Source organism: Atta colombica, unplaced genomic scaffold, assembly GCF_001594045.1.
Source record: "Atta colombica isolate Treedump-2 unplaced genomic scaffold, Acol1.0 scaffold89, whole genome shotgun sequence".
NCBI classification, from domain to species: Eukaryota; Metazoa; Arthropoda; class Insecta; order Hymenoptera; family Formicidae; genus Atta; species Atta colombica.
This window is the reverse complement of record NW_017259582.1, coordinates 409,647-421,934: the sequence shown is the minus strand read 5'-3', so window position 1 is coordinate 421,934 and position 12,288 is coordinate 409,647. Positions and strand designations below refer to the sequence as shown.

General features: G+C 36.1%; 2 protein-coding genes across 2 annotated transcripts in view; both read left to right on the top strand.

Annotated features, from left to right (window-relative positions):
• Nucleotides 1–995: 995 nt before the first annotated feature.
• Nucleotides 996–7,463, top strand: LOC108693204 (leucine-rich repeat neuronal protein 2-like). The gene is made up of 6 exons (XM_018202018.1): nt 996–1,195; nt 1,869–2,143; nt 5,513–5,772; nt 5,872–6,163; nt 6,233–6,391; nt 7,005–7,463. The coding sequence occupies exons 1-6, from the start codon at nt 1,036–1,038 to the stop codon at nt 7,332–7,334; spliced, it is 1,476 nt and encodes a 491-aa protein (XP_018057507.1). The 5' UTR covers nt 996–1,035; the 3' UTR covers nt 7,335–7,463.
• A 1,608-nt stretch (nt 7,464–9,071) lies between these two features.
• The window catches only part of LOC108693240 (homeobox protein DLX-3), a 7,128-nt gene continuing 3,911 nt past the window's right edge, over nt 9,072–12,288 (top strand). The window contains exons 1-2 of the mRNA XM_018202081.1: nt 9,072–10,577; nt 11,453–11,687. Coding sequence (XP_018057570.1) covers nt 10,230–10,577; nt 11,453–11,687 — 583 coding nt within the window. The 5' untranslated portion in view covers nt 9,072–10,229. The remainder of the gene's footprint in view (nt 10,578–11,452; nt 11,688–12,288) is intronic.

Genomic DNA, 12,288 nt, shown 5'->3' with positions numbered 1-12,288 from the left:
ATATTTATATAAATATGTATGTAAATATTTTCTAATATAAATTTTATAAATTTTATAAAATGTTTGATGAAAAAACGTCATCTATTTTATATGCAAACTAGCATCCAGCTGTATATATGATATACTAATAAAACGAATGCTATTTTGCAACTATTACAAATTTTTTAAAATATAGCTTTTTAAAAATAGCTTTTTTACAGTCATTTATAAAAGAAATATATTTTAACTATACGTGTCCTATTTTTTGACATTTATATTGATCAGATATGTCATAGCCATACTTTAACATTCAGTGTTCATCAAAATAGTTTCTGTATGATACAAGCAGCGTTGAATGTGGTACAAATTTAGAATGGGTGTAATATAAATTAGAGTAATTAATATAAATTAATTCCGAAAACGGTTTTTTATCATATTTTCGTGTGTATTCTGGAATATGATGCTAATCAATAATATTCGTTTTAGCAATAAAACTGGATTAATTTTTCACCGAGACACAATGTTTATTAAATACTCGTATTTTCATAATATTTATACTTAATCTTAATGATCTATGTAATCCAAGACTATAAAAATATTTACAAAATATATTTTGATAAATATTTCGTAAATATTTTATAATTATTATGCTTGTCTGAGGATGATTAATTATAAATGAATGACCACTTGAAAAATTTGTGATCACTAATATTAGTGATATTTCCATAATGATACACGCACATTTTATGTGGTGAGATTCTTCATTATATATTGTGAGATTTCTCATAACACATAATAACGCAATAGAACGTTGTGTCTACCGAATGTTGCAATTTAAATCCGGAGGCTTAAGATTCTCAAGTGAATCGCCCAACAATTTAAGAGGATTAACTATTAGGAGAGATATTTTTTGACATTTTCTTATCTAGTCTCGAACGATGAGTAATTATGACCGATGTTATCTTATCATTATGTTATCACGCATGCAGCGTCAGATACCGTCAGACCGTATTTTATAACCGCAAAGAAACTTAGAAAATCGCGAGCTTTGGCGCTATGATGTATCTCCGATTGTCAGTGCCTGTGATAATCCTTCTCGCGAACTGCGAAAACTCAATCGCAGAAAACGCGATCGTGGATTCGAGTACAATTAAAGCGGACCATGCAGAGCCTATTACTACTGTAACGAGTATATGTACCGTGTGCTCTTGTGCAGGTAGTGCCGCAGATAGTGTGATGTTTAGCTCGATTAAAAGCGGGCCGATTCTCGATAACGTGCTCAGCGAAGCCTTTTCTTCACGGAAATTACGGAAATTCATGGGATGCTCGATAATCATGCGGAAATAACGGTTTTGCTAAGTGTCTAAGAATTTAGCTAAATACAGATCTGAAAACAATTTTATTGAACCAACTAAATATTTATATTAATTATATAAAACGATGGTATAATAATGTCATAAAAAGTTTTGACATTCTAGCAATTATCCAGATAGCAAGTTAATATTATTTATCATTTTGTAGTTAAAGTAACATTTATGTCCGTTTATTTATGTCCATCAGTATCGACTAACTTTAATCTTAATTCTTGGTTTGATTCTTTTTCTAATTTTTAGATCTATTAAAATATAAGGAGTAAGTTAAACCAAGATTAAAGTTAATTTATAATTGATGGAAATAGACATTAATGTCATCAAAAGATATCATCTCTAACATCAAAATGACGACAAATAATATGTCAGCTTGCTATCAAGGCAATTTGAGTGTACAAAATTATTTTAATAGATCAACAAAATTATTTTTAAATCTGTATTCAGTTAAGTTTTAAAATATTTCAGCAAAACCGTCTTTTTTTCATGTACGCGCGCTAAAAGCAATACATCCTTTTTCAGATAACTATGTAGACTGCAATAACCGGAGGTTGGAGACACACTTCGAGGAAGAACGATGGCTGAACATAACGGCGGTCAAAGTAATCTCGTTCGAACATAATTGCCTAGTGCATGTCACGCCCTTCCCACGGATAATCGTTGAGAGACTGATTCTGCGAAGAAATCGTATCGCCAGGATAGATAATCACGCTTTCAAAGAGCTTGTTAATCTCACCGAATTAGACCTGAGTGATAACCAGCTCACGTCACAAATGCTACAGCCGCACATTTTCGAGGTAATCGAAAATGATATCGCGACTTAACGTATTAGTTCGATCGATAGATGGAGCGAATATGATCCTTTCTGATTCAATGATCGACAAGAGAAATATTTTGATGTTTTACAATTCCAGGCCTGCCGAAAATTTTTCTTAAAATTTTTTATATAGTATTTTAAAATTTATTCAAGATTTCTGCATAATTTTGTAACTTTTTACAAAATTTAAACCTTTTATATGAATTAGTATACGTACTTTTCAGACATGCTGAGAAAAAATCTATATCTTTTCTAAAATTTTTATATATATTTCAAAATATTTTAAGATTTTTTATTCTATAATTTCCGAAAAAAATTTACAGAATAAATTAAAAGTATTTTTGAAAAATCGCTTCATAAATATTATAAAAATTTTTTTCGTCAGAGAGGCATTTAATCTTTTCGTTTCAATTACATAGTCATATTAGCCTCATATATATATATAGAATTATAAAATAAAATCTCTATTAAAATAAAATATTTTTATTCGTGAATTATACATTTGTTTCTTTTAGTACAAATGGCTACAGAAACTTTTCATTCATAGCTGCATGTATTTCGATATTTATCTTTAACTAATTTTTTTCGTGTTTGAAAAAGTTACATAACGTGAATCAGTGAATTATTCATCAAAGATGAAATAATTATTTTTATTATATAAAAAATCTTTTTAATAAAATAAAAAGATTTTTTATAAAGTTTTTATTATTAAAAAAAATTTTTAGTACAATATCTCTGAAAGTTTGCAAATTATTATACTGCAATTATTATATTGCAATATAAATAATAAGAAAATCCTTGGACATTTTTAAAATATCAAAATATTTTTATGAATCATTTATTTGTCGCATATGTCGCATATACGCAGATATACAAGTGCTTCTTTTAGAGCTATTAATTAATTTAGGAATGAAGAGATTAATCGTAATTTCGAAATATGTAATCTATCAGCGTTTTAAATAGCAACGGTGGTGTTTTGAACAAATTCTCCTGATTTTGTTCCAATGAAATTATCGTCACAATCAAATAATTTATTTGCTTTGCGAATAAAATAGAAAATAAAGAGAAAGGGCTACAAAGAATAATATTTTTCTTTATTCGATCTTGTATAGATAAAATGAATTTATAGAAAATTTATTTTAGAGAATGCCGAATTTTCAGCACTCTTACAATAATTTTTAAAATTAATAAATATAAGGGTAGCGAAAAAACATTTCACGATAAGATTAATTAAGATTAATTAATAACTCTTGTGGCTTATGATTAATATCCTTGTATCACGATAAAATATTTAATCTTCTCTTCAAATAAACTACATTAGAGAATCTTTACTTATATTTTTACATATTATAAATCATATATAGGAAACTTTCCTAAATCGATCACTATCTGTTTCTATTTCCCTGCACGGAAGAAACGATTTTCTTATTAAAGTATTTAAATATTTTGCTGAATACAAATCTGAAAATAATTATAGACTATCAAAATAATTAAAAAGCTCAATACAAAAACTTCAGATCCATTTTTTGGCGAAAAGGACGTTTCAAATGGATTTTGAGGGGACTCTAAAGTGTTATGAATTACAAATATATATATATTTTATATGTACATAAATATTCTATGCAAATAAATTTAATATGTACAATAAAATGACGTAATACTTATAAAGCTATTAATTAGTTTTATTCAAATAATTCATATAACATTTCAAAAACATTAAGCATTCAAAATTGTAATGAGAAAAAATATTTCCTCGCAGCGTTAAAATTTGTTACTCTGCACTAAATACACATTCAATAGGCACAGAGCTTGATAAAAGTATTGTATTATATTTTATATAAATTGTTTTATAATTAGATATTTATTGAATATTTATTGGCTGTATGTACAATTTTAATGTAAAATGAATCATATATTCAGTAATATATAATTATAAAAAAAATTTGTATGAAATATAATATACTTTTACCGAATTCCACGCCTGTTAAACGCACGGAATTCACCTGTTTAATGCGAGAAAGTATCATCCAGAAAATAATTGTAATGTACTTAAATATAGAAACCAATAAGAAATTATATTTAGGTATAGATATAAGTACGAGAAAAAAAGTACTTCGGCACAATATCTAGGTATTGCACAATCCTAAAAATAATTAGTACACACAGACAGTAATCCTAAAAATAATTAGTACACACAGACAATCATTTACGTGTCATTGACATATCATTACATACTACTATATGAGCTGTTTAATTGTATCGAACTTCAAGTTGATTGCTAAAATCAAACTTTCTTACAATATTTATTACACTTGTCCTAGAGCGTCCTATATAATTATTTTGATTTTATAATCCAATAAAATTATTTTTAGATCTATATCTAGCTAAATTTTTTTAGATACTTCAGCATAATTACTCCTTCTATAGATCTGCAATCTATATTATTATCTCACGCATACATATACATAAATTTTCATATAACAATAACGTTTTAATTAAAAGTCCAATTCTAAGAACTTCACGTTGTTTCTTCGTGCAAACCATTAATCTGTGGACTAGTTGGATTTTGTAAGCTGCAGATTGCAGCTACAGATTGCAGAACTTTTATATGAAGCAAATTATCACGACATGACAACTCCATGGCGCCTTTGGATTAAGAAATAATAAAGAAGGTCTCAATTTCGAAAATTTTTGCCGTTCTCGATATAAACTCCATCTTACAGACATGTATTAATGCGTATACTTTAATCTTGGAAAAGGATTTTCGAATCTATGAAAAAGAAAAAAATAATTGTTATAAAATTATATATAGTTTAGTCGGTATAGTCGTTATATGATCGGTATGGTCGTTAAACATTTCATACTTTTTTTTATACATATAAAAAACTGACAACTACAATAACTTCGAATAAAATGATATTTATATATTTCAGCGGTTTTCATCAAATATATTTTGTATAATATATTTGGCAAAACAATTTTTTGTTAATACTATAATAAGTTAAAAGCTGAGTATTAAAAACCAAACTTTACATTGAGCTGTTTAGTTGTATCGAACTTCAAGCTGATTGCTAAAATATTAAATCTTCTTACAATATTTATCACACTTGAGCGTCCTACATAATTATTTTGATTTTATGGTTCAATAAAATTATTTTTAGATCTATAACTAGCTAAATTTTTCATAGATACTTCATAATTATTCCTTCTGTGAGTCTGCAATCTATATTATTATCAACTTCTTAAGTAGCATACAGCGCTTAGAAAGCGCTCAAAAAGTGCATATAATCGCTTTTTAGCACTTTGCAAGCGCTGCTGTGTCACTTGCGTTTATTTCTGATTGTTTTAGGGGACGTTTTCGCCAGAAGCGTACGAGCCTCTGTCGAACCTGCAAATTTTGAATTTAGGTAACAACGTACTCCATTGGTTACATCAGAGCATATTCGAGCACATTGCCGACCTCAAGGTGTTGAATCTGTCCGGAAATCCTTTCGGTGTGTTCGATTATCGTACGTCCATAGCGATCAGTAGTTTGTCGTATTTGGAGGAATTGGACATCAGTTACTGCGAATTGCGAGAACTACCGAATTTTCAGTTCCATAATGCCAAGTAAGGAACCGAAAAGTATACGATTTTTTTATAGTTTTATCATAATTATGTTATGCATCACTCAAGAACGACGTTTCCTAAAACCTTCGCTACTCTTAGACACCTGAAGAAACTGAACCTGACTAGCAACCAGCTCACAGTTCTGCCCAAGTCATTGGAAGAGGCCAGAACCTTGGAGTACCTTAGTTTGGATGACAATCCGATACGCGCTATCGATCGCACAAATGCTTTCCCCAACCTAAAGATGCTACGAGAGCTCAGTCTACGCGGGATGCTGAATCTGACGGTGATCGGGAACGGTGGGTTATCGGCATTGACTGGCCTGGAGAGTCTCTACATACAGAATTGTTGGAAATTAGGGAGGATCGAAGAATATGCGATAGCGTTCACGGTACGTTGATAGCCGACGGTAAGCATGCCAATGCTGTTTACGATATAATTTGTCGCGCGTTGTCCGCAGACCACCGAGGGTACGATATGGCCGCCGTTGAAAAAGCTGAACATGGTGTCCAATAATCTCCGGTATTTACCGATGCTACTCATTGGAAGATGGGACAAGCTCGAGGAATTGCGCCTGACGGGCAACCAGTGGAACTGCGATTGCGATAATCAATATCTGGTAAATTCCGACAATCGAGCAATGTGCGATCAGTCGAGGAAGAAAACAAAAGAGTACAATGAGAGAAATGTTTTGCTATTTATGATAAAATAATTATAATTAGGGACTCTCCCAATCAAAACAACAAGTCACGGTAATGTGTCAAAATGACATTAAAATAAATCGTAAATGATATTTTGAAATCATTTTGATATTATAATGACTTAAAACTTATTGTTGTTCTGCTTGAGCTATTTCTCTATAGTTAATATTTTATAATGTTAGTAATAATAATAATTATATTCATAGTTCTTAATAAAAAATTATAATTGTTCGAAAAACGTGATCATAATATTATACTTATAATTCTATATAAAAAAATATATAATTGACTCTAGACTATAATATTGTAATTATTTTTGGCCATCTATACTTGTTTATATAGAACTATAAATATAATTATTAATATTATAGTAGTAATAACTAAGAATGAAGCTCTTAATCGTAATTATTCTGTCCATGAATTAGTATAATCATAAATACCAAACGCTTTTCTGTAGAAAATCCCTTCACTCGTATCGTTCCTTCGTTTCAATTGGGTTGCATACAGTAATTAACGGCTTATTTCTCGCAGATCGGGACTATATTGCCGGAATATGGCGAGGCACTAATGGGAGAAAACGAGGTCGACGAGCTCACCTGTTCCGCGCCGCCAGAACATGCAGGGAAGAAGCTCGCGTCTCTGGCTGATCGACATCTACGCTGCTTGGATCTGTATAATGCGAGACCGGAAAAGGATGCCGCGATACTCGTAGGAGTGTTGATCGGCCTACTTATCGCGATCCCAATCAGCATGACCTTCTTCATCCTTTGGCGGCGCGGCTTCTTCTTCTGTGGATCGCAAGGTCCTGGCAGCTTCTCCCGTGCCTTCTACAAACGCGCGTCCAATGACGATGACATTTAAACCCCACACACACACACACACACACACACACACACACACACACACACACACACACACACACACATACACACATGCACACACATGTTATATATACATAGTTTTTCTATCGCACCAGGAAAGAGCAATTTTGCTGAAGTATCTAAAAATTCAATTAGGTACAAAATCTGAAAAGAAATTTGTATTACTATTAAAATAATTATGTAGAATGCTTAAACGTTGATGACAGTCTGCTGCGAAAAGTTTTAACATTTTAGCAATCAGATTAAGTCCACTATCAATATTATGTCCTACATAATAGTTGAACATGATAGTTGAACAAAGTTATTTTCAGATCTAGCTATTTTTTTGATACTTCAGCAAAATTTTCGTGCAGTCGCTCTTTTTTGATAAGACTTTGTTCTATATCTATCTATATTATAAGCAAATCGAGAAATAATGAGAAATACATAAAAGGATATAATATGTAGATTGCAGCAGAATCTAGCAAAATCCATACTGCCAGATAGCAAGCGAATGTAGGTATCTAGTCTAAGCTTTCACAAATACGCATAGCGTACCTTTTATACGTATGTTTTGTTAGAATATTATAAAGCGCTGTGTCGGAGTCGCGCGGGGCGAGGTATATGTACATTTCTTTGTTCGAATAAACACTACATTACGAAACGCAACCCGCCGCCGTATGATGTGCATGACGCTCCGCAATAAACAAACTTGAAAATTAATACGTGCTACCTGTTTTGCTCTCACGCCTAACGAGTCCCAAGAGGATCCGCGAATCTCGGCGGAGGATGTTGCCGAGCCGCGCTGAAACCCCGGACGATGGATTTTCGGCTTTACGAGCAGAGCTGCCGGAGGGCGGCTCTCATTCTCTTTCATTCTCTCTCTCTCTCTCTCTCTCTCTCTCTCTCTCTCTCTCTCGGCGCAAATGCGCGGAGGGTGCGAGGGATGGAGGGTTGCGCGACGCCGAGCGACGTCGGGCGACGCCGAGCGATGTGCAACGGGCGGACGCACACGGATGGACACGCGCCGGTAACGCAATTACCGTGACGTTAATTTACTCAATAATCGCAGAAGCAACCCCGTCTAAATGTCGGCACGCGTCCCTCGACCCTAATCATAGCCGGCCGTCGTCACGCCTGCGAGAGATATCGTCGAGATATGCGAAAAGCCGAGATTCGAGAGATTAACGATAATTAAGATCGTTAAAATGTAAGATTTCTTTGATTCTTTTTCTTTTCTCTCTCTCTCTCTCTTCCTTAAGATGTTTATGCTATCTTCAATATGGAAAAAAAAGTGTTACGTTTATCTCATCAAAATTTTCTGGGCTCAGTCGACGTCCACTTCTAATTTCTAGCTCCTTCTAATTCATTCACATATTTTTGGACTTTGTACTATATGTTTATCGTACAAAGATATATGTGACATAGTCATCTCATCAAACGCCACGCGATTGTACCGCCATTTGGAAAGCGCCCCGTATACACGAGCCGCTAAGTAATTTAATCCCACGTTTCAGCTCGTCCTCTCGTCCAAGATTCAATACCGATGCAGCCTGTCATTGAGTGGAGTACCGCGCGTCATACGAAAAATCCGAAACTATGTTTCGATGAGGGATGCGGGAGTTAAACCGAAGCGTTGCGATCGTAACGATGAGCGAAAAAGCGATCGGTTTCGGTCGTCCTTTCGAGTATATCGACACTTTCGACATGGAGCCTTACCTACGAGATAAAGAGACGGAGAGAAATGGTTTTGAAATACTCTTATACCATCGAGGAATCGTCGCGCGTCGCGCACGTATAATGGATAGCCAGCAGGCAAGCCGGGCAAGCGCGAGGGGATTTTCGTAACGTACTCTTACATATACATGCTTGCACTTTGTATTATTATATCTACGTGCGAGAGCGCGACAGAATGGGGAGAAATCGCGAATGCCGAATACAGAAGGATCGGAGTCCCTCCTGCCCTTCCGCGCCCTCCGTTGCCGCGGCCGCCTCCTCAGCGCGGGACGTACGTCGTTGGATTCACGAATACCCGAGCGCGTGTCCATGGAAACGAGTGGCCGAGACCCGCCCTCGGGATCGTCGCGGAACCAACCCGGGCGACGGTGAGCGTCGCGACGCCGGCCAATGCGGGACGTCAGGCCGGCCTCGAAACTCGGATACATTCGGATCCAAGCGTTACCCTTCCACGGTACGTTACGAGCTGTCGCGGTACGCCAACTGACAGGAGGGGCCGCCGATCATCGCCGTTGCGGGGGGTTGAACATTGAATCACCCTGATACGCGCTTACCGATACGCGTCTCGCACGATGTCCCGATCAACGACGGCGAAAGACAGTGAGCGATAGACGACGTCTCGCGCGATTCATATCTGATCCATGGCACCGCGCGACCATCATTCATCAATCACGATTCCGTCGTGGAATAAATTCGCGGGACGTACGATGTCCGATTAGTTGAAACCAGGTCGGGCTAAAGTGGTCACCGACTTCGCCGAGGGTATCGTCGATCGCGATACGCATTTCGGGAGAAAAGTGATCAGTTTCGAGAGTGATTCCGCGAGATTCTATCTTCCCGCGATCGGAGATTGAATAAACGTTCAATTATTAGGAGATTTGGAACCAGTCCTCTCTCTTTCTATTGAGGGAATTTAAGAAAAAGAAGAACCAGCATTGGCATTTAAACCCACCCAAACAAAGTTCGTTGCATCTCTAGCCCTGGCCGTCTCTTTTGGCACAAGAAACTGTGTTCGTGTCTCGGATCGTCGCGGCTGGCAAGGATCTCCCTTCGATTTCGCGACCTTGGCGTCGCGCCAAGACACCCGGGCGAGAATGTAACCGCGACGATCGGAGGCATGTACGCGTCATAGCCGCAACGTTGTGTTGAACGAGAAAAGATGCAGTCGACCTGCCAGCAGCAACAAGCTCAGCCAGGCCAAAACGGAACTTCCGCCAGCAGGACATCGTTCCTCATCGAGGATATCCTTAGTCGCGGCACCGTCACTCCGCACACCCATCATCATCAGCTGCACCATCAACATTTGACGTCAACCTCCGGCCACGGACAACACCATCAGTATCAGCAGTTCGCCAGTTTGCTACCCGGTTATCCCGCGGCACCACCCGCCGCGGCGGCCTTCTTCTTGGGTCCGCTCTTTGGTAGCGCTGGCATGGGGGTTGGTGTAGTGCCAGGAGTCGGGGAACTAGCAGCTCTTAAACATTGCCGACGACGGAAGGCTCGGACCGTGAGTACATCCTCGATATTCCCTTCACTCACCCCATTGACGCGAGTATTCCCGATGCGTCTGCATCTAAAGTGGAAATCGAGATGTCGCGCCTATGAAAAGAACAATTTTGCTAAAATACCTAAAAATTTATAAGTTACATACAGATCTAAAAATAATTTTATTGAATTAATTATTAAATAATTTTATTAAAATAATTATATATAATATATAAAATGCTCAAACTGGTTGCTAAAATTAAAACTTTTTTCATCATTGCTCATTATATTTGAGTGTTGTACATAATAATTTTGTCTAATAGTCTAAGAGATTATTTTCAAATCTGTCTAGTTAAATTTTTAAAAACTTCAATAAAATCATTCTTTCCATGCATGAATAATACTTTGTATTCGCAAACTGTAAACGTCAAGTACATTTTCTACACGAAACAAAAAACAAATTATTTAAAAATTTAGACACCTAAATACAGATTTGAAAATAATTTTATTGGTTCATCACAATTTTATGTAATAAGCAATAATCCTACAAAATGTTTTAACATTGTAGCAACCGGCTTGAATAATTATTTTAATAACTCCAATAAAATTATTTTTAGATCTGTATCTCGTTAAATCAGATAGTTTTAACAAAACTCTTCTTTATCAAATCGTCGATTTTAAAATCAATCAGAGACGAAATGTAAATCAAACTTGTGTAAATCCTGCGTGCAACTATTTACAACATGAGGCATAATATCTGACGTTACCGAATAAACAATTCTTAGTTTGTTTATTTTTCTTCCTTTTTATCGTTCTAGTTACGTATTTTTTTTGTCTTTTCCCTCCACTTACCTCTCACGATTGTAGGAGATAAGAGTTTGGTTCCTTACGGCTCAGGTATTCAGTGATCAGCAGCTGGCAGGTCTAGAAGCGAGGTTCGAGGTACAGAGATATCTGAGCACACCCGAGAGAGTAGAACTGGCGGCGGCGTTGCACTTGTCGGAGACCCAAGTGAAAACATGGTTCCAAAATCGACGGATGAAGCACAAGAAGCAGCTGAGGAAGCTAAACACAAGCGGCAACAATAATTCTAATTCAGGCCAGCAATCGATATCCGTAACGTCGCCCGCTGGTGAGTGAAGTCCATTTCATTCTCCACGTTCGCCGCTTTTGCTTCGATGGATGGGAAAATGTAAATCGGTTCCGTTACATTATATACGCTGCGACGTCACGAGCGTGATTTTCGAGGGAGAGAGAACGGATCTGGAACGGTTGTAACGAGGCGTTTACGGCGCGCTATTGAACGATAATGCTTAAAGGACATCGCAATCTACGGCATCTACGGAATTTCGCATCGAGTAGCATCCGCAACGCGTAACTTAATTACCGACAAATTAAATGCGCGTATCGACTTTTCGATAAACAGCTGCGAGCAGTATTCCCGCGCCGCGAGCTAATTAACTTGGATTAATGACGCCGTGTCCTAGATAAACGGGAAACTCATGAATGGCTGCGCGACGTGCCGTTACGATAGAAAAACATTATACGCGTACCTAGATCTAGGCTAAACTTGGATAAAACTGCCATTCTTCATGATATAACACTGTTTGTTAAAGATAACAAAAATTAAAGTGTTGCTTTTTGCATTTTAAGGTGACCATTTTACCTAATTTTACTCTAAAAAAAGGGGGCGAATTCGCAAATTTTTCAAATACAATCTCTTTGGAGTAGTG

Coding starts and splice junctions, on each gene's coding strand:
- LOC108693204 (XM_018202018.1), top strand. CDS start 1,036: ATGATGTATCTCCGATTGTCAGTGCCTGTGATAATCCTTCTCGCGAAC. Junction 1,196..1,868: donor TACCGTGTGCTCTTGTGCAG/GTAGTGCCGCAG, acceptor ATCCTTTTTCAG/ATAACTATGTAGACTGCAAT. Junction 6,164..6,232: donor AATATGCGATAGCGTTCACG/GTACGTTGATAG, acceptor CGTTGTCCGCAG/ACCACCGAGGGTACGATATG.